Here is a 19,280-nt window from a genome sequence, read left to right as displayed (position 1 = left end):
TCCAAGACCTTCATCTGCATGAGCATGTAGGGCTGCCAAGTCACAGTGAGCCCACACACATCTTAGGCCAAGGAGCTTTTTAGTCTGTCTGCAAATAATCTGTCTTCTGATTAAAAGGTTCCTTTTGGGATTCCTGTTATCCTCCAGTGCTCACAGTTCCTTTCTGTTCTTAAAGTGGGGAAGCAGCAATCTTCATTTTGTAAACATTTAGAAGCCATACTGTTAAGGAAAGAATAAGTCATCAGCTTCAAAGGGCCATAGACCAACACAACCATATCATTAGATCAGTAACTGCTGCTTGACAAACAAAAGGGGCTGGACAGGCGGTCATTTGTGCATCTTTTGCGAGTGCTGGAGCTATTTTTAAAAGGCTGTGAATTACTTGAAAAACCTGAGTTTGAGCAATTTTGTTCCTAAAATACTAACAGGGAATTAATTTTAAGTGGATTGATTGTAATAATAGCTTCCTCTTTTCTGCCTGTAAATATCCGTAGTCTGTAGTATCCAGTTGGGTGTTTAGGGACTGGGATTCAGAGGCACACTAAATGCATTTGCCCACATTCATCCCTTGCTACCCTTGGCTCTCTTTTTCCTGCCTCCATTTCTCTCTATATTATATTAGACTGTAAGTTCCTTGGGGGCACAAAGCTTAATATTTTTTGCCTATAAAACTCTGGAAGTTGCTACATATACTGAAAGAACTAAATACATATTAAATAATAACATGGGGTTGTTGTTGGTTTTTTTTTATAAAAGTTGTTTCCATGCTTATATTAAAACTACTCTCAAAATATTTTCCAAAATATTTCAAGTGCATTTTTTGTACTAAGTTTCCACTTAGGTTTGTTTTTGGTGGGTTTTTTATTATTATTTTATTTTAGCCATTAGTGCCAGCCCTTCTCCATTTCTGGGAAAATGCTGTTTGGTTTATAGTGGAAATCCTGACACTGTCTCAAGTACATTTGCACTTTGAACAGCATGGTACATGAGTTCCTGTATTCAGATGGCTGCATTCCAGCATGACTGCTGAAAGTTAAAGTTCGGGAAAAGACTTGGTGGGGGCAGGAGGAGGGGAGATGAGCCTAAGAGCTCATGCTAAAAGTGTGCTCATGCTAAGTATATGTGCCAGTCAGGCATTGAAATATGGTAGAGCCGATTTCAAATAGTACAGGATAGTACATTAACAGTAACTATTTTAATTCCGTTACAGATTGAGGTTTTGCCTAGCAAAGTGGGCAGCTTAGAACCTCCTGTGCCTCTGGGCTTGCTTAGACTCCAGGCTGAGCAGTAGTCTATGTAGTGTCATTGTATGATATGCACTTCAGTCTCCCTGTGAGATACATAATGAACATGCCTTTATATGTAGCAGGAGATGAAGGGCCTGAGCTGATGAAAGCTGGTAGACAGCTCCTGAGAGGAGGCCATAATATTGCTTCTTCTTGTCGTTGCTCAATCAATTCCTCGTCATGCTTCCTCTGTCGCAGGGCTTTCTTCCCAAATCGTTTTTCTAGCCAAGTTGGTGATGCATCAGCCTCCTCCACGTTCTTGGCATGTCATCTGAAAGAGGAGTCAGATTAGGACTGAGACTCAACGCAATCCTAACAGTTTCCAGAAGAGGCAGGCTAGAAAACTTTTCTAACCAGCCCTACTCAGGCACCTGCGTGGACGGCTTGTCCTAGCTAATACACTGTAGTAGAACAGTAATGGAGGAACACTCAGCAAGACAAATTGGAATGTTTCTTGAGTTTAGTTTTGGAATGGTTTTAGGAAAATGCTGCACAACATAGGATCAGCCAACAGGATTGCAACTAAAACTTATAGGAAAAGTAGCAGCTGCCCTAACCTTTTGGCAACACACTTTGCATGTGATTTTCATTTTTAGTCTGAGCAAGACTGAACTTGTATAGGTGATAGTCATGAAGACAATATATGCCAAAGTTTGTGAAGTGTCTTTTCTTCTTTCCTTGTCTTCATCTGTGGGTTAACATTGCACTCCTGACTACATTTACTCACAAGAAAATACCATTGATTTCAATAACATTTAGCTTCAGTTAAACCTGCAATCCTATATACATGTGCCTGGAAATAAGTATCATTGAACTAAATGGGGCATACTTGTGATTTTTCCTAGGATTGCACTATAAATCATCAGTGGATTGCAGTATTAACCTTTTTTAAAATATTTGAGTGAGAAAAGAGGATAAAGGTCTTTTCTGTCAAAAATCTGCTAGCAAAAGATAGGACATAACTGTGATTAAGCTCTTTGCAGAAAACTGGTCCAGCATTATTGATATCCTTTTTGATAGACCTGATAACTATTTGAAAATCGCTAGTATACATGCAAAGGAAAGAATAACAGACTAATCATATGATTTTTGTGCTGCCCATGACTCACTGTATGTGGGTGTTTTTTGGGTTGGTAAAACCAAGAACCCAATTTCAGTAAAGTTTCTGTAAATGCAACTGAACTAGGAAAGAGGCTGGAAAAACCCTGGTGTTGCCAACCAGTCCTTGCGGCTTTTAGTTTCAGATCCTTCCAACACGTTTTGTCATTTTCTTTGGCTAGTTTGTCTTCTATAAGTTTTAATTCAGGGAGCTGAACTTATTGAATATTTCCAGTCAGTTGCTGAAATCTCGGGCTGGATCTAGACACATCAAATAAGAGTTTCAGTTTAAAGTGTTGTAAATTTAAACAGGAAAAACAGGTAGAAAACAACAGGGTTCCACATTGCCATCTGGCGGCAAAATGTTATATCGCATATACAACACATATAAATTGCTTTTTCTTTACCAATCTAGCTGAATCCTAGGATTGGCTTGACTAAGTTACTGCATTTAAATAGCTATCTATATCAGGTTTGCATTTTTAGGAATGGGTGTGTCACATGTATAGTTGGGTCCAAATACAGTATCTTGTCTATGCCATCGAATGGATTCCCTTGGAAAATGGTGGGCTCTCCTTCATTGGAGGTTTTTAGGCAGAAATTGGATGGCCATCTGTTATGGATGCTTTAACTGGAGTCCCGCATTGCAGGTAAAAAAAGGTAAAGGACCCCTGACAGTTAAGTCCAGTCGTGAACGACTCTGGGGTTGCGGCGCTCATCTCGCTTTACTGGCTGAGGGAGCAGACGTTTGTCCACAGACAGTTTTTCTGGGTCATGTGGCCAGCATGACTAAGCCGCTTCTGGCGAACCAGAGCAGTGCACGGAAACGCCATTTACCTTCCCGCTGGAGTGGTACCTATTTATCTGCTTGCACTTTGACGTGCTTTTGAACTGCTAGGCATTGCAGGGGATTGGACTAAATGACCTTCCGGTTCTACAATTAAATGAAAAGAAAACAGACAAAATACTTTCTGAGCTGTTTTCTGTGTTTCCCCTTCGTATGCAGCATGGTCCTTGCTTGTCTACAGCACTGACGCTCCATTGATCCCATTTGGCCAATTTCTGCTTTCTTCAGAGGCATTTTTGACAGGCAAGCACCCCTTTGTTTCAGTAGGAAATGCAAGGGTGTCATTTCTGGATTTGCAGACAACATTCATCTTTGCCAGTATACTCTGCTGTTTAATGTGGCAGAACAACAACTGTACAAGAGACTGTCAGAACTAAATATCATGCTTCTGGCTTATCCAAACAAACAGCTGGGTAACCATGCTCTCTGAAGGAGTTGTTTCCAAGATCAGACCAGGGGGATCTGCTTTATGTTATTCCAAAGCTGCCACTGCTGCTGGTCTGACATTGCTCAGATCCAGTGCAAGGCAGTCAGAGTGATGTGTGACGCTGATGAATTTTAGTACTGAACTTTGAGTTCTTGGCTTTCAACAATGATGTTGTTCCTTATGTTCAGTGGCTATTAGCCCTGATAGCTAAGTGAAACTTCAGTGTTTAGAGGCAGTGCATATCTGAACACCAGATGTTAGGGCCAAACAATTGAAGAGGATTGTTGCCTTCAAGCCCTGCATATAAGGTTTCCTTAGACGTATCCAATTAACCACAGTTCTTGTTACATTCCTGGAGCTCCAAATAAAACCTTTGAAACCAAAATAAAAAGGCACATGGCAATTAACTACCTAAGCTAGAACTTAGCTCTTGCTACTGAACTCCCCTCTCTTCAAAATTATATGGACAACTTCTTTTTATTAATTTGTGTCTAGAGCAGTGTTTCCCAACCACTGTTCCGCGGCACACTAGTGTGCCGCGAGATGTTGCCTGGTGTGCCGCGGGAAAAATTAAAAAATTCGAAAGATTTTTTTTTTTTTAAGTCAAATTTTCGATTGGGGCACCGTCACTAGATGACCCCTGGGGTTCCCTCCCTCCCTCCTGCTCTGCGCCTCCCTCCTCCTCCTCCTCCTCCTCCGGGGAGGCCCTTCCTGGCTCTCGGCCAAGGCTTGGCGGCTGCCACTCACTCACTCGCTCGCCCACCCGTCCCTCCATCCCTGCACCCGGCCTCTCCCCCTCCGTCCCCGGTGCGGGGGCTGCCGGGATCCGTAGTCCCCTCGCCCTTGGGCTCCGCGCCCGCGCGGGGTGCGCAAACTACGTTTCCCAGCGTGGCCTGGCGGGCCAGGCGTTTTGTTTGAAGCGCTCTTCTCCCGGCCATGGAATGAGCGCAGCGGCGGCGGCCGGGCAGGCAAGGGCTCTTCCGTGCAGACCCCGCGCAGCCTGCCTGCGCCCCCGCGGAGATCGGGCAGCAGGATGGAGCCCGGGGATCCCCGCGGAGGCGGAGCGGCGGAGGCGGAGGCTGCCCCCCAGGTAGGGCTGCGTCGGGGGGGGGTTATTTTTGCAATGCTGCATCCGCGCCGGAGGGGACGCATCGGACCGCGGGGAGACCCTTGGCGGGCGTGCAAGGCAATGCATGCGTGCAGGCGTTGCATGGAGTGCAGTGCAATGCAATGGCAACGCGGCGCCCTGCATGCATGCAACTTCCACCGGCGCTCCGAACTTGGCAGGTGAGGGGGTCCCCAGTGGGCGGCAGAGAGAGCCGGGAGGGCGAAGGGGAGCCGGGGGGGAGCAGCGCTGCTCCCCGAGCCGAGCCCGGGGGGAAACTTCGGCGTCGTTGCGCCGGGTGTTGGAAGCGGAGGCTGGCGGGGGCCCCTCACCTGCAAAACCTGGTCGCCTCTCATATATTTCGTGCATTGCATTCATCGCCCGCTTTCTCCTCCAAGGAGCTCCCGGGGGCGCGCGTGGTTCTCCCCGTGTTATCCTCGCAACAACAGCCCTGCGAGGTGGGTCAGGCAAGTGGCCCAAGGGAGCACCCAGGGATTGTCCTGGCCAGGTGGGGTGATTTGAACCCTGCTCTCTGCCCGGTCTTCGTCCTCATTTAGCCCCATGTGCATGACTGTGCATGACTGAGGTTTTCCCCCCTCGTCTTGGCTATGGTGTGAGTCTGTGCTGTTAATTAATGGGGTTCTGCCTTTGGAGAAGATGAGCCAGCCCTCAAGGAGGTGATTATGTAATTTGCTAGCAATTCATGTCCCTCCCAGCGTGACGCTGCGCGCTGACGTCACGGGACTGTAATGGTGGTGTGCCTCGAGATTTTTTTCATGAAACAAGTGTGCCTTTGCCCAAAAAAGGTTGGGAAACACTGGTCTAGAGCACAATATACTTCTCTTTTTCCTTACTGTTTTTGGAGAGATGGATTGTGTCTCTCTGCGTTAACTTTTTTTTAAGCTAATCCTTTTTTAGCTAATCACTTGGAAAGTGGAGGTGCCCCTCCAGATGTACCTCCACAAAACTTAAATTGAACATCCTCTCCAAAGCTGCCTCCAGCCTCTGAGAGTCCAATTAAAGGCACCAAATTAATTAGCTACTCCATTTCCCCCTACATTTGCACTGTACAAGACTTGCACAGGGATCATTAAATAGTAAGTAGGGGGTACCTCAATACTTAAGGATTGAAGGATTTGTAATTTCATGTTCTTCAATTAAATTAGAGGCATACTAATTGAGTGGCAGATATAAAGGTGGAAAACGAAAAAAACTGGCTTCTTAAAATTTGTCTTTAGTGAATTCTTTGATTTACGGATAGAATGGATGCCTGGACACACCTGTTTGCTAAGTCTGTGCTAATATGTTAATGCAACACACAGTAGTATCTTGTGGTATTTGCTAGCAAACATTTAAGCATTTAAATCTTATTTACTCAGTTGTCTGATAAATGCAAATAATGCAGAATTAATGATGACAGAAGCCAATTTTTTAAAAGTAATTTGACTATGAGCACATAGCCTACATTTTAAGAAGCAGTCTGTGCAGTGTTAACAACTTTTAGGTGAAAAATGTGATAAAATGCACAGACGTCCCTCCGCCAAAGCTGCCAGGTCCCTGGTAAACAGCAAGCCAGGATATAGCTATACCACAGGTTTAATCATCATCTCCTTTCCTCAGGGAAGTCAAGTTCTGGGGTCAGCTCACCAAGGTATAAGACAGATGTTTGGTGTGTACATACACCCTCAGAGGTTATGCTCAAGTTTTGTTTTCCTTTAACACGTGTGCATAAAATGTTTTCTGGTAAGAGAAGCTACACTTAGATTGGAGCAGTTTTAAAGCATCCTGGTTTTGATAGATAAAAGCCATTTCAAATGAAATTTTGGTGCTAAAAATTGTAATTTTCAAACGTCTGCTGTGTCAATAAATCTCCTATTCAGAAAAATGATGCTGTATAGCACACTGACAAAGGAACTTCTGATGACATCAGGAAGGGGATTTCTGGTGTTTAGTCTGTCACAGCTGGTGGGCTCAGAAGGATGAAAGCCCAGTTTATCCTGGTCTGCCCAAGATGAAGCAATACTTTATAGTCTCAGTGACAAGAGGCATACTAGCAAGGAACACTACACAATGTTTTTTGGCTGTTCCTGACTCAGTACACAGAGAAATCCCTAATGTTAAGACTGGAACATAATTCACATATGGGGTTTTGCAACCAACCAAATGATAAAAGGCTACAGATAATCCAGGTTCTCTCTTTTTGTTTAAGAAATGCTTGTTAAAGGACTTTACATACAGGGTCTGATGCATTTTGAACCTTCTCATATGTCCAAGTGCAGCTTTATGTAATGTGGGATACTGGGATGTTTCTCTCAGCTGGCTGGCATTCTGTCCCAATAATTAAGAAACAGTAATGTGCTGGAGCATGTACATTCTTAATTGCCGTGAATGAGGCAGAAACTAGCACTCACAGCTGTTCCTGCCCTCAAGATTTACTAAGAAACAAACCGATACTGGCTGTGATTTATAACTTAGAAAAAACTTCATCCTCGGTGGAGATGGGGAGGAATAATAGGAATATAGTTAAATATTGTAAACATTTTTCAGTGTTGTCATTTGATTCATTTTACATGTGACTGTAATTTGTTTTAGCTGTTTTTAATGCTGAATTTAATGTTGCCGTAGCCCACCCTAGGATCTGCTGGTGAAGGGCAAGTAATAAATTTAGTAATAATTCTCCATTTGGGGCATGTCCTGCTGGGTTTGTATTACTGCATAGCAGCAACTACATTCAGGATGTCAAACCCACAGTTGCACTATAAACAGTGCATTGCCTGTCGGTCCCTAAGCCTGCAGGCCAAGTGATTCTGCATTGTAGTTACTGAATCCTCTCCCCTTTTGTCATGATAAACTTCCTTTTTTTGCCAGTTTGGTTTACAGTGATGTGTTTGCACTTTTGTTCTAACTACTCTTTCTTTTTCTTGGTAGGTCTCTTCCTTATCCTAGGCTTGATCTTATACCCTGCTGGCTGGGGTTGTCAGAAGGCAATAGACTATTGCGGACATTATGCTTCGGCTTATAAACTTGGTGACTGTTCGCTGGGCTGGGCTTTCTACACTGCAATTGGTGGCACTGTTCTGACATTCATCTGCGCAGTCTTCTCCGCCCAAGCTGAAATCGCCACCTCCAGTGACAAAGTACAGGAAGAAATTGAAGAAGGGAAAAGTCTTATCTGTCTCCTTTAATGACTCAAGAGAACCTTTACATGTCTCAGCAGAATTGGCTTCTAAGTGGACTTCTAAATGAACTGATGCCAACACACACACAAAAGCCTTTTGGAGCTCAAGCAGTATAGTGTCACTTAATAGGCATGGAGGAGGACTATCAGCAGCATAAGAAAACGTTACTTTGTCAGCTTCACAGCACCTGGCTGCAGTGGAAGGATGCTACAACATGCTGTTGGCTCCAAGTTTGTATGAACAGTGCCTAACGGTTTTGGAAATGCTCAGTTCTACTTGTATGTTCACCACTATGAAGGATTGCAGAGGAATCCTTGGAAGGATATTGCTGAATACAAGTCAATATGTTTCCACTATGTACAGAAAGATAATGAAACCAGGCTTCAAGTTCAAAGGTTTTAGATGTCACCTTGGTGCCATCCCTACAGCAGTTTCTTCGGGATGCATTTAGAAAAGCCTATCTTGTTGAAATAGCGCATGGGGAAAACTTGGGCACAGGAAATATGCAGGGATTCCAAATGAAGCTTGCAAGGAAGGGATTTTCATAGGCTGGGGCTTGTAAGCAATACTTTGCCCAGTAAACATGTGAAATAGGTTGCTGTAGTCAGAACAAGTACAGCATACAGCAGCCGCCAGAATGAAAGCTAAATTATTTTGGGCTCATAAGCACAGGTAGTACTAGCAATATGCGATTGATTTAGCTGTATAAATGTAGATAGGTGAAGCAAGTCTTAGGAAGTAGTAATGGTAGTACTTAGGCCCCAAAGGTGTACCTCCTAGTGGAAGTGTAGCCTTAATCCACCTTCAAGGACAGTAGCAAGCAGAGTACCGGTGCCCACAGGGTACCTCCAACGCCTCTTCTCACCATTCCATTGCCTGAGATTATGTGCCTAAAATAGCCGCATCATCACCTAAGGACAGACTCTATTAAGGTCTGATGCTTTTGAAATATCTTTTTACAGCTATATTGCATGCTGATGATTATAATCAGCTCAATGATTTTCCAGAGGTGATCTTTTTCTGCAAGACAGTGCATACATACACTTCTGTAATTTTTCTACAAGCCTAAGAATTTTTGAAACCCATTAAAACAAAATATAATGGTGCTGTCATAATGACGGGTTAACTGATGGCTAATATTCAGATGTTCATGTATCAGATTAGCCTTATTAACTTTGATCTCTCATATTTTACCTTTTGATAGGAAGAACGTGCAGCAGTTGGAGGCCAAGATGCTAGACTAAAAATTTACATCAAAACCACTAATGATAACCACTTATGTCTACCATAGCTTCTAAAATTAGGAAAATTGAAATTTCCAGTAACAAGGAATGTATTTTAGAGTATCTACCCCTCTAACTCAGGTTTATTGTGCATGGCTGCTGCTTCTTTAACCACTGCTATAGTAAGTTCTACAAAAATGAGTAACAACTATGTACATACAAATTTTGTGGGGGTATTACCAACTATGCTGATATGTTCAGTACCAGCAGTGCCGATTAAGACACTATCTTGGAGAACAAAAGTTTGCTTTCTTTTGCAGAGCTGCTGCTACTTCTTCCACAATTTCTCCTGTTCAAAAACTTGTGGACATTCCAATTAGCAAGAGCATAAAAGGGTGATGCACTACCCACACACATTATGATTAATACAAACATGCATTAAGACTTTAGAAGTGTGATGACAACAGTAAGTCTTCCTACTATAAAGATAGGGTCTTATAAAACAACTACCAACAACCAAGTTCACCTAACCTGAAAACCCAAACATTGTAAACACTGTCCCATCGTTTGCAGAGTGGTAGATTACTTGCGACCCAAGCCAAATGCAGCCTACTTTTGTGTCTCTGCCAGGTGCTTAACAACCCTTGTTCATTTTTGTAGCTTTAAGCAGGTAGCACATAAAGAAAGGTTTGCCAGGTCCTAGTAACCAAAACACAGTTGTGGACTATGCTTGGCTTGATAGGTCACAAGCTGCACAGGTCTGAGGAAGACTCTCTCATTCTAGAACATGGTGGGCTTCTCCTATTTAAAAGGGCTCCCTCTTAATGCACATGGAGTGTCCATGCTGATGTTCTTTAGTTTGCTCTCCTTTTTGGTACTGCAGCAGCAAAAAACCTCTGGGTTGAAATAGTGAGGTTCAATTAGAGCTAACCTTTTTAGCTGTAAAAATAATGCATATTCAATAAGGACACAGGGCTAATGAAATATTTGTTTGGCAGAATCAATTTTATCACAGGATATGATCTTGGCACATTTCACATGGATAATTTTTATATCTGAAGCTGCCCCCCCCCCCCGAATACTGCTGTAATTATTGTGGCTGTGATCCAGGTGTGTACTTACTCCAAGTCAGAATATGCATTCTGTTTCCCCCTTTTAAAAATACAATTGCTCTCACAATTTTTCTTTAATTTCCTTCTCCCCCAAATGGTAGTTTGGCGATAAGAGCAAGAGCTGTTAAAAAGAAGAGTGCTGGTTCAATAATTTGTTTCACATCTCTTCCCCATTTATTGTTAAGTTGCTCTTGCAACTGATTTTTGAGATACAAACATTTGAAGGTAATTGAGGGATAACACTAAGATTTCTATCTCTTTCTCTAGGGAAACTATCATGGGATTTCAAACTAACAGCTTCCAGCCTAGAATTGAAGTGGTAAAATCAGAAATTAATGTGTCTAGAGTAAGAGTGTGCACAGTTTAGAGAGTGAGTGTGTGCACAGTTGAAATTAAAGCTTTTATGGAACAGATTAGTAGTATATGGGGCTCTTGAAAAGTGTTTTAAGGAATTCATTGATGTAACAAACCATTATTTACTTGGTCTCTCACATTTCCAACTGCCCTTTTAGTAAGGGTTCCAAATGAGCATGCCAACTTTAGACAATACACTGAAGTGCTGCAGTGTTTAAAGCAAAAAATAAAAAAAATCCTTCCAGTAGCACCTTAAAGACCAACTAAGTTAGTTCTTGGTATGAGCTTTCGTGTGCATGCACACTTCTTCAGATGCACACGAAAGCTCATACCAAGAACTAACTTAGTTGGTCTTTAAGGTGCTACTGGAAGGAATTTTTTTATTTTGACTATGGCAGACCAACACGGCTACCCATCTGTAAAGCAAAACATGTCATCTTAAAAAAGAGAGTTTCCCCCCACGTTGAATTGAACAGCAGTTAAAATAAAATCATAAAAGCTGCAGTTGGCAAGAACTTCTTTGCAAATAGCTTTTTACTCCTGTTGGAAAGTAATAGAGAGAATGCTTCTAAGACACTTCCTATGACTCAGGTATGTATCTAAAACCAGCAGCTTTTTTGCTTTGTAAAAATAAATCACATGCACATATGATTGAGCAATGGATCAATCCTATGTGTTTTAGACAATGATTTAAAAGGTAAAATAATTCTTTAGTTGTGCAATGGCTAATATTTCAAAATCCAGTATGGTAGATACAGCTTTAACCAACACTCAAGTGGCATTTGGTCTAGTTATAAACTCTACATTCTAATGTACATGAGCCACAGAATTGCAGACTATAAGTGAAGTTTCTATAATAACATGGACTGAAAGCACAGTAACCTAGAAGTGTGTGCATTATGAAACTTAGGCCCTGGCAAATCTTACCACATAATTGGGAAGTTTAAAATGAATTTAACATCCCATCCTACTAAGATGATGCTTTACTGTGTTATTACAGCTACCACCTAGCAAGAACTTGTATTTGTTGCTTACCTATAAAACACGGGTATGAATGGTTCCATGGTCAAAAACAAGCTGAGTCCTGCCCATCATGTATTGTAATAAGCTCTAAAGGGACAAGCATTTTCTCTGCTGGAAAGCTTTCCAGAAAGTCCGATCTCAGTAATACGCAGGCACAATTCCTTATGTGAGGCTATATATTACAGTATTGTGGAAAGAGGGAGAGAACTCAAGGAAAATCTAGTTTAAACAAAATTTCCAATGGCATAGTTCAGATTTCAGCCACTGAAATAGTTCAGCCCGTTCTTTTGCAAATAAGCACATCAGTAACCAAACACTGGCATTCCTTACATGGCATAATGCATCTTTCTTATGGTTGAAATATATCCTAAGTTTCATATAAACTTATATTTCATAAATTCCAAGAAATATTTCATAATTCCAAGAAAACTTACAGCATGGTTTTACACCCATTGCTATCAACACAACTTTGTGTTTCCTTGGATAGAAGCTTTATTGCCAGTCATAAGGTTTAAATCTATGTACAAGGAATCTTGAAAGTTTTCCAGACTACATCCTGTGGCTTAAGAAAGATTTTGTGTTTTACCTCTAAACAAACTGCAAGGACCCCTTTTTATAAAGTATTTTGCCTTCACAAGATGACATATATGTGAATGCTTCTTAGTGTGTGCTATATTAACTCAAGAAATTGTGTTTTAAACCTGTGTTCTAAACAGCTCAAAATGTGTAAACAAAACTTAACAAATTATTTCTTAAATAGCTGCGGCTGAATCATTTTTGTAAACATTTACTGTATTGTGTTATGTGCCACTGCTTTCCAGAGGGTAAAAATTTAAAGATTCACATGGCGTGAGATGTGCAATAACAATAAGGAAAAAGAGAGGTTGAAAGGGACAAAGGTATTCCAAAGGCAAATACAGCTACACTAATTCTATTTCATATTTATCAGATGCCAACCATGTCCTGTAAAATCCCTCATTGGAATGAAAGTGGGGTTAACAATAATTGGAATGATGGATTTCCAGCATCTCCTGAACTCTGGGAAATCCAGGCCTACTTATTTATAGCCTAAATGTGAAGGATTGTTTAGCAATTAGCAAGCTCATCAACATAAAAGGAACAAGAGAGGAATGTTTGAAGCTCTATAGTCAGCTAAACATAGTAAAGGATGTTGTTGAGCTGTATTGCTAATTTAATTTGTCTACAATATAGTAATTTCTTTGCCTAATAAACAGTTATTAACCGTTTAAGTTTTCTGAGAAATCATTTCTGATTTTGACAAGCCTGATATTACTAGTTTGGGAGCATACAGTTGTTTTAAAAGTTTGGTTTAATCTGTATTTTTTAGAAATTTAAATTGTATTAATAGCGATGTGTTTGCCACTCAGTGCTCATTGGAAGAAGGTGAGGAATATAAATCCAATTACTTAATAATTCCTGAAAGACACACAAGCCAAGTTATCCATGCAACAGGAGAGGAACTACAAGAATGAGATTGCCATTGGCTTCTGGTTGAATGCGAAAGGAAGAGCAGGTAACTTTGTACCAGTGAATAGTTGTACTGTTGGTTGTAACCATTGAAAACCAAAAGAGAAAGAGAACAAAGGCAATCAGTTGGAGGCATTTAACAGTTGTATTTTCTAGTACCAATCTGATAACTAAAAAATGTTGGTGTAATTAGGAAAAATGGGTGAAATTGCAGTAAGTGTTTGGACCATGTCTAGTAGCTACTGATAGTTTCCACCAATTAGACTACATCTCCTAGCACAACCTTGGCCAGAAACTTAGTGAGTTTCAGAGACATACTCTCAAGGAGCCTTTTCAGGCCAGCTCTAGGGAAAACATATCAAAAGCAGCAGTCAACCTGTCTTCCCAAAGACCTGTGGATAAAGAACTTGAACAAAACCTTGTTAAATATTCCTAGACATCTCAACAACCATGCATGAGGAAGATTTTAGTGAGGAAAACTCATTTTTAAACCAATGAAGCCAGATGTCCAAAGTATTAAAAATAAACGTTTATTTGAGAGAGGGAGGAAGAAAAATGAAGGCACCAAATCAAACATACTTGAAATTAAAGCAAAAATTTAGTTTAGTTTAGATACATGTTAGCTTAGTTCAATTTAGTTTTGATATGGGTTACCTGCTTGAGCAGTCTTGGGTTTAGGAGCATGCACAGAATTCTTTGCAGAGTAGATGGTGAGAGAGTACCTTTGGCCATCTGGCTGGATAGCTCCAAAAGACAAAAATGAGGTTTTTGGGAGCCCATATTTATGGGAGCCTGAGACTAGTACAAGCCAATCTCTTAGTTGTCACCGTGGCGTTCTTTTGTCCAATCATTATATACACTCAATCTCTGATGTTAGTTGTCTTTGCAGAATGCAGCAGTTATATATAGCAACAAAGAGCAAGAATTGAGTAACTGAACAATGAACACATTTTGCTGCATCCTGTCCAGCAACCTGTTCTCACAGTGGCCAACCAAATGCCTGCGATCCCCTGTAACTGGTATTTAGAGGCATTACAACACCATCAGGCTTACGTAGCTACTGATAGCTCTATCCTCCATGAATCTGTCTAATTCCCTTTTAAAGCCATTCAAGTTGGTAGCCATCTCTATATCTTTTGGGGAGTCGGTTCCACTAACTCAGCCATCTGAAGGCCTACCTGTTCTGACTCTCCCACCATTCTGCTTTATTGGATCACCTCAACTTCTTTTGAGGTATTGAGGCGGCGGTCTTATTTTCTCCACACGATGCATAATTTTATAAACCTCTATATTTTCCCCTCCCCCAAAGTCCCAAACACTGTAATCTTTCCTTATAGTGGAGTTGCTCCAGTCTCCTTGTTCCCTTTGGTTGCCCTCTTCTATACCTGTTCCAGCTCTACAATACAGTGGTGCCCCGCAAGACGAATGCCTCGCAAGACGAAAAACTTGCTAGACGAAAGGGTTTTTTGGTTTTGCGTTGCTTCGCTAGACGAATTTCCCTATGGGCTTGCTTCCCAAGACGAAAACGTCTTGCGCTTTTTTCTTAAAGCTGCTTGAAGAGGCGCAGTTGCGACGGACCGTGCTTCGCAAGACGAAAAGACTCACGGAATGAATTATTTTCGTCTTGTGAGGCACCACTGTATTCCATAAATTGTACAGCTTATTCCAGAAGTTTCCTACATATAAAACTTGTGACCCACCTGTAGCTGCTCAGTTACACACTGTGACCTGTTATAGAAGACACCAGAATAACAGAGCATCGTGAATTAATGATGATGTTAGTTCTGTCTTTATAAGGTCTCCATAGTATGCACACACAGCCTCTCGTCACACAGCGTTTAGAAAGACACAATCAGGGCTTTTACATCACTTCCATAGCACCCAACCCTTGTAAAGGCATATCAAACATGGCTTTCAATTTAGATGTAGTTTGCTGTGTGGCACACAAGGCAGGTTTTGAAAAGTGTGAACCAAGGAAAAAAGGCCCGCAGCTGTATCTGGTTATATACTTTCCTGGATTGTGGCCACTATCAGTAAACTTTATTGCTACATTCATAAAGGACTCACAGTAGAGAAATTGACCCTCCACAGCAGTGACAAAGCGATCCGGATATAAAAAATACCAGCAAAGGTTTGTTTTCAGAGGTTTCAGTTTACTTCCAACAAGTTCCCAGACAAAATTTAATACTCCTAGTTTTCGTCAGTACCGACAAATCATTATCTTTAAAGTTTCCAATTTACATCACAAAACCAAAACACACCAACTATTACTGGGTGCTTCTTTAAACCATTCCCAGTTCTAATTGTATCAGTTTGTTGTTCTGGTAATTGACATATTTTTCCCACTGCAGCAGATCACAGAATTTATATACAGATTACAAAAAAAAACAACAACCCCGATCCAGCTCTAGTTGTGCATAGTTACATGTGACTAGTAGTGCCAGAATCTGGATCAAATGCACAGTCACACATCAGTTTTTCAGTAATGTACCAAGGTGACTTACAACATATGAAATAATGAAATAAATCCGTAAGGCATTAAAACCGCAATAAAACCAATCAAGTAATTTCTGCCTCTGTGTAACTACATATGACTAGAGCTGGGGGGGGGGGGAGAAATATGTGATACATTCTGTACACATTAACCCTCTTGCATTTTAGCTTGCCTTTTACAAAAATTTCCTACTTGAGTTTTAAAACTATACAGAGCAAACAATTAGGAAACATTTTTATTCTATATCACTGAGTTAATACAATAAATATGTAGAACCTTTGAACTACCCAGACATGCAACATCAGAGGATCTGTGTGCATTTGTACAGAACCATGACATTCATCAGGATGGCAAAGCATTGTTAGGAATTTACAAAATATACAGATATCCCTCAGATAATTGACTCCAATGCCAAAACTATAGCGAAGAGTACTGACATTCCAGTGTTGAAACTCTGTATTTTGATCTAGCCACAACTGGATACTACAAAATGACTTAAATAATAGGTATATGATTTTTAACCGACATATTTTAATTCCGGTGCTAAATATTTTAACATACAACAGCCTTTTGCCAAAAACTAAAAATCAGAAGTTTTTGATTTAACCTTGATGGTTAATTTTCTAGATGATAATCTGTAAAATGGTACACATTAAAATCAACATATGTCGTCTTGTTTTCTTGAACCAAAATAGCTACAAGACTTATGCAAACTAGACTTGCATTTATCTATTTCAAGTTTCATTCTGCTTTATCCCCTGAGGAAAAAAAAATATTCAAGAACAATTTATTCATTTTTAAACTATAATTAAAATTCATCTCCAACCCCAAATACAAGTTACAGGATTAGCAACAAAAATGTTATAGGGCAACAGAAGTAGGATGAAGGATTAAAATAAAATGTACATTAAAGAAAACTAAACTTTCTCTTACTAATCAAGGACTAAATACGTCAAATTCCTCACAACATCCATGATATGACTTGCCCTCTGTGTTAGGTATAGAAAACTGTTTACAAAATGTAATTCCCATATAGTCTATTTTCTAGTATTTGCTGTTGTGATTAAGCTGTCAAATTTATCCTGTTTATTCATATAAGGTAAAGTTTGTAATTTGAGATATATGAATATACCCCAGACATAGCTTTTAGACCATGCTGAATATTTTTCCAATAGTGGGTCAGCTGAATAATACTTTTCCCAAATAAATATTGGATCAGAGTGTGTTAAGATTAGGACCTATATTGCAATACCTTTATGCAGTATATAAGAATTAAGAGTCTTTAATGACAGCAATTGAATGCTATTTGAAAAGTTAATCCAAGATATGTTCCAAGTTGCAGTCCAATAATTCATATACTTCAGAATGTCAATGGGGGGATGACAACCTTAAAATGAGAGCTGATTACTCAGGATACAAAGATGAATTAAAAATGAAAAAACCTCTGTGTAACAAACATAGCTGATTATTACTGCACTGAAAACTCATCCTCAATCTGCATTTTATAAAATGCATTTATTCAGATTAAAAATCACACATAAAGGCTGAAGTATGTTAAAAAGAATTCAAGTACATAATTAAATTCCATTTTTAAATGCCTGATTAGAGACCATGGTTGTTTTTAAAGATTTCAGTAAGATACTGTATATTCAGATGTTTGTACAAGCAATAAACAGAGTGATTGACAAGGCTAAAGATTTAGTACCATTGTTAAACACAAGTGCACACTTAAAAAATGCCAGACTCCTTAAGCACAACAAAAATTCCACTGCATTTTAACACAGGTCAAAAAGGACTAGCTATGGGAGTGTTCTAAATATTGGTTAATGGGTTCTCTTTATCAGTATGTTTTCCAAAGACATGAATACTGAAATTAAAAATAGCATATATAATCACTCAGATTCCATTAAACGTAATTCTCACTGCCTGTTGCATCACATATTATTTTGGTGAGACTATCTGTGCTCCAAAATTTCTGTAAGAAGACCACACACCATGAAAACAGATCCCAACAAATACTGTGACCATAGTGGTAGAGACAAATTCTGGACCAAAACACTAGCTCAGCATGGTCAAAACTGTTTCATGCAAACTCAGATTTTTATCAAAAGACCTATTATCCTAAAAAAAGAAAGAAATTTACATTATCTATCATACTTATTTTAAGCTTACATTTGTCCTTCATCAGCTGCTGAAGCTATAAAGCAGCAGCCAAAATTTCATATTCAAGACCATCAGTTGCCCCATTCCTTACGTTAAGAAAATAGGGAATCAAGTTGTTATGAATAGAAGGAGTTAATCCAAAGTGCTCGTCTCAAGTCAAAATGAAAGTTTCCAGGGACAGCTATTGACAAGAACCCACCCCCCTTCGCCAAAAAAAAATAAAAAAAAAAATCATTTAAGTTGACGCCAGAAGTTGCCATATCAATTTCAGATTCACGGTTTTAAATTTTCACCAAATATAGCGTGCCTCCAAAAAGATGAGGAATAATAGAACCATTTTCAGTTAAGAGTAGTAGCCAGGAAGTACCTTTGATTGAATAAATAAGTGTACAAAGTAATGAAACAAGGACCTTTTCCTGTTTTAGCCCATGCACAGCCGAAGAGACATACATGCTGTGTGCATTTTTAACACAAGTCTTTAGGGAATATAAGTGACTGAAAAAGAAAATACAGCTGAAAATGGTAGTGATTTTTTTTCCCATTTCTTTTCGCTATATTTGGTTACCCTTGAAAGCATTTTGAGCAGCACTAGTTGCTGCTGTTGACGCAGCATTAGCTGCAGCAGTTTGTACAGTTTTGTTGGACATCACCCCCGTTGCAAATTCTTGTTGGGCCTTCTCAAAACTTGCTCCAGTTGTGCGGTAGAGACCATGTACCTGTGGAAGAAGCCCAGAGTGAAATGATGAGGCGTGTTTTCCAAAAAGAAAAAATCTTGCATACAGCACCTAGCAGAGTTTTAGGCACCAACATATTTGTAGCAAAAACAGCAATTCTTAAGATATTAAATCACTGGTTAAATTTCCCTTGCATTATGTTTTGTGTCTGCTTCAAAGCCCTCCAGTGTACATATTTGTTTCCTAGTAATTGTATCATCTATGATTTGAACTCCACAGCAGGTATTCATAAGATATAAAGTGTGACCCCTAGTGGTTACAGAAAAACGACGGCACACATGATTTCACAGATGCTGGACAGTTCAGCCAGAGTGGAGAGCTAAAAACTCAACACTTGTGAGGAATACCATGAGTGATTTTTGTCTGTTTAGTAGCCTTCATACATCTCTCTGGTATGCTTTACTCACTCTAGTTCCTCCTCTAACATTCATGGCCACTACTTTTTAGTCTCAAAATGAAATACCATAAGCTACTTGGGCATGCACAGGGCATACTGATGCATTTCTTCCATTGAAAAAGCTCCTGTGCTATTATTAACAATTTATGGGACATCAGAACAACGTCTGTGTTGCCATCTGTTTCAATAATTATAATACCCAAATATCCCTCATCTACCTTGCCTTATTTTCATCTCATTTCTTTCAATGTAAGACCTACATTGGCTCCCAGTACATTTCCGAGCACAATTCAAAGTGTTGATGCTGACCTTTAAAGGCCTTGGCCCAGTATATCTAAAGGAGCATCTCC

General features: G+C 40.1%; 2 protein-coding genes across 4 annotated transcripts in view; one reads left to right on the top strand and one right to left on the bottom strand.

Moving 5' to 3' along the window:
- Positions 1–12,904, top strand: part of LHFPL2 (LHFPL tetraspan subfamily member 2) — a 105,122-nt gene extending 92,218 nt beyond the window's left edge. For all 3 annotated transcript variants that reach the window (XM_083465547.1, XM_083465548.1, XM_083465549.1), the window contains 2 exons: positions 7,692–10,857; positions 11,062–12,904. In XM_083465547.1, coding sequence (XP_083321673.1) covers positions 7,692–7,948 — 257 coding nt within the window. In that variant the 3' untranslated portion in view covers positions 7,949–10,857; positions 11,062–12,904. The remainder of the gene's footprint in view (positions 1–7,691; positions 10,858–11,061) is intronic.
- Positions 12,905–15,274: 2,370 nt separating this feature from the next.
- SCAMP1 (secretory carrier membrane protein 1) overlaps positions 15,275–19,280 on the bottom strand; it is a 28,961-nt gene continuing 24,955 nt past the window's right edge. Inside the window, exon 9 of the mRNA XM_083465514.1 lies at positions 15,275–18,515. Within this exon, the coding sequence (XP_083321640.1) occupies positions 18,351–18,515 (165 nt within the window). The 3' untranslated portion in view covers positions 15,275–18,350. The remainder of the gene's footprint in view (positions 18,516–19,280) is intronic.

The sequence above is a fragment of the Podarcis liolepis genome (genome assembly GCF_965112155.1).
Source record: "Podarcis liolepis genome assembly, chromosome: 11".
In the NCBI taxonomy this organism is placed as follows: Eukaryota; Metazoa; Chordata; class Lepidosauria; order Squamata; family Lacertidae; genus Podarcis; species Podarcis liolepis.
The sequence above is the reverse complement of the archived record's forward strand: the minus strand, read 5'-3'. Positions and strand labels throughout refer to the sequence as shown.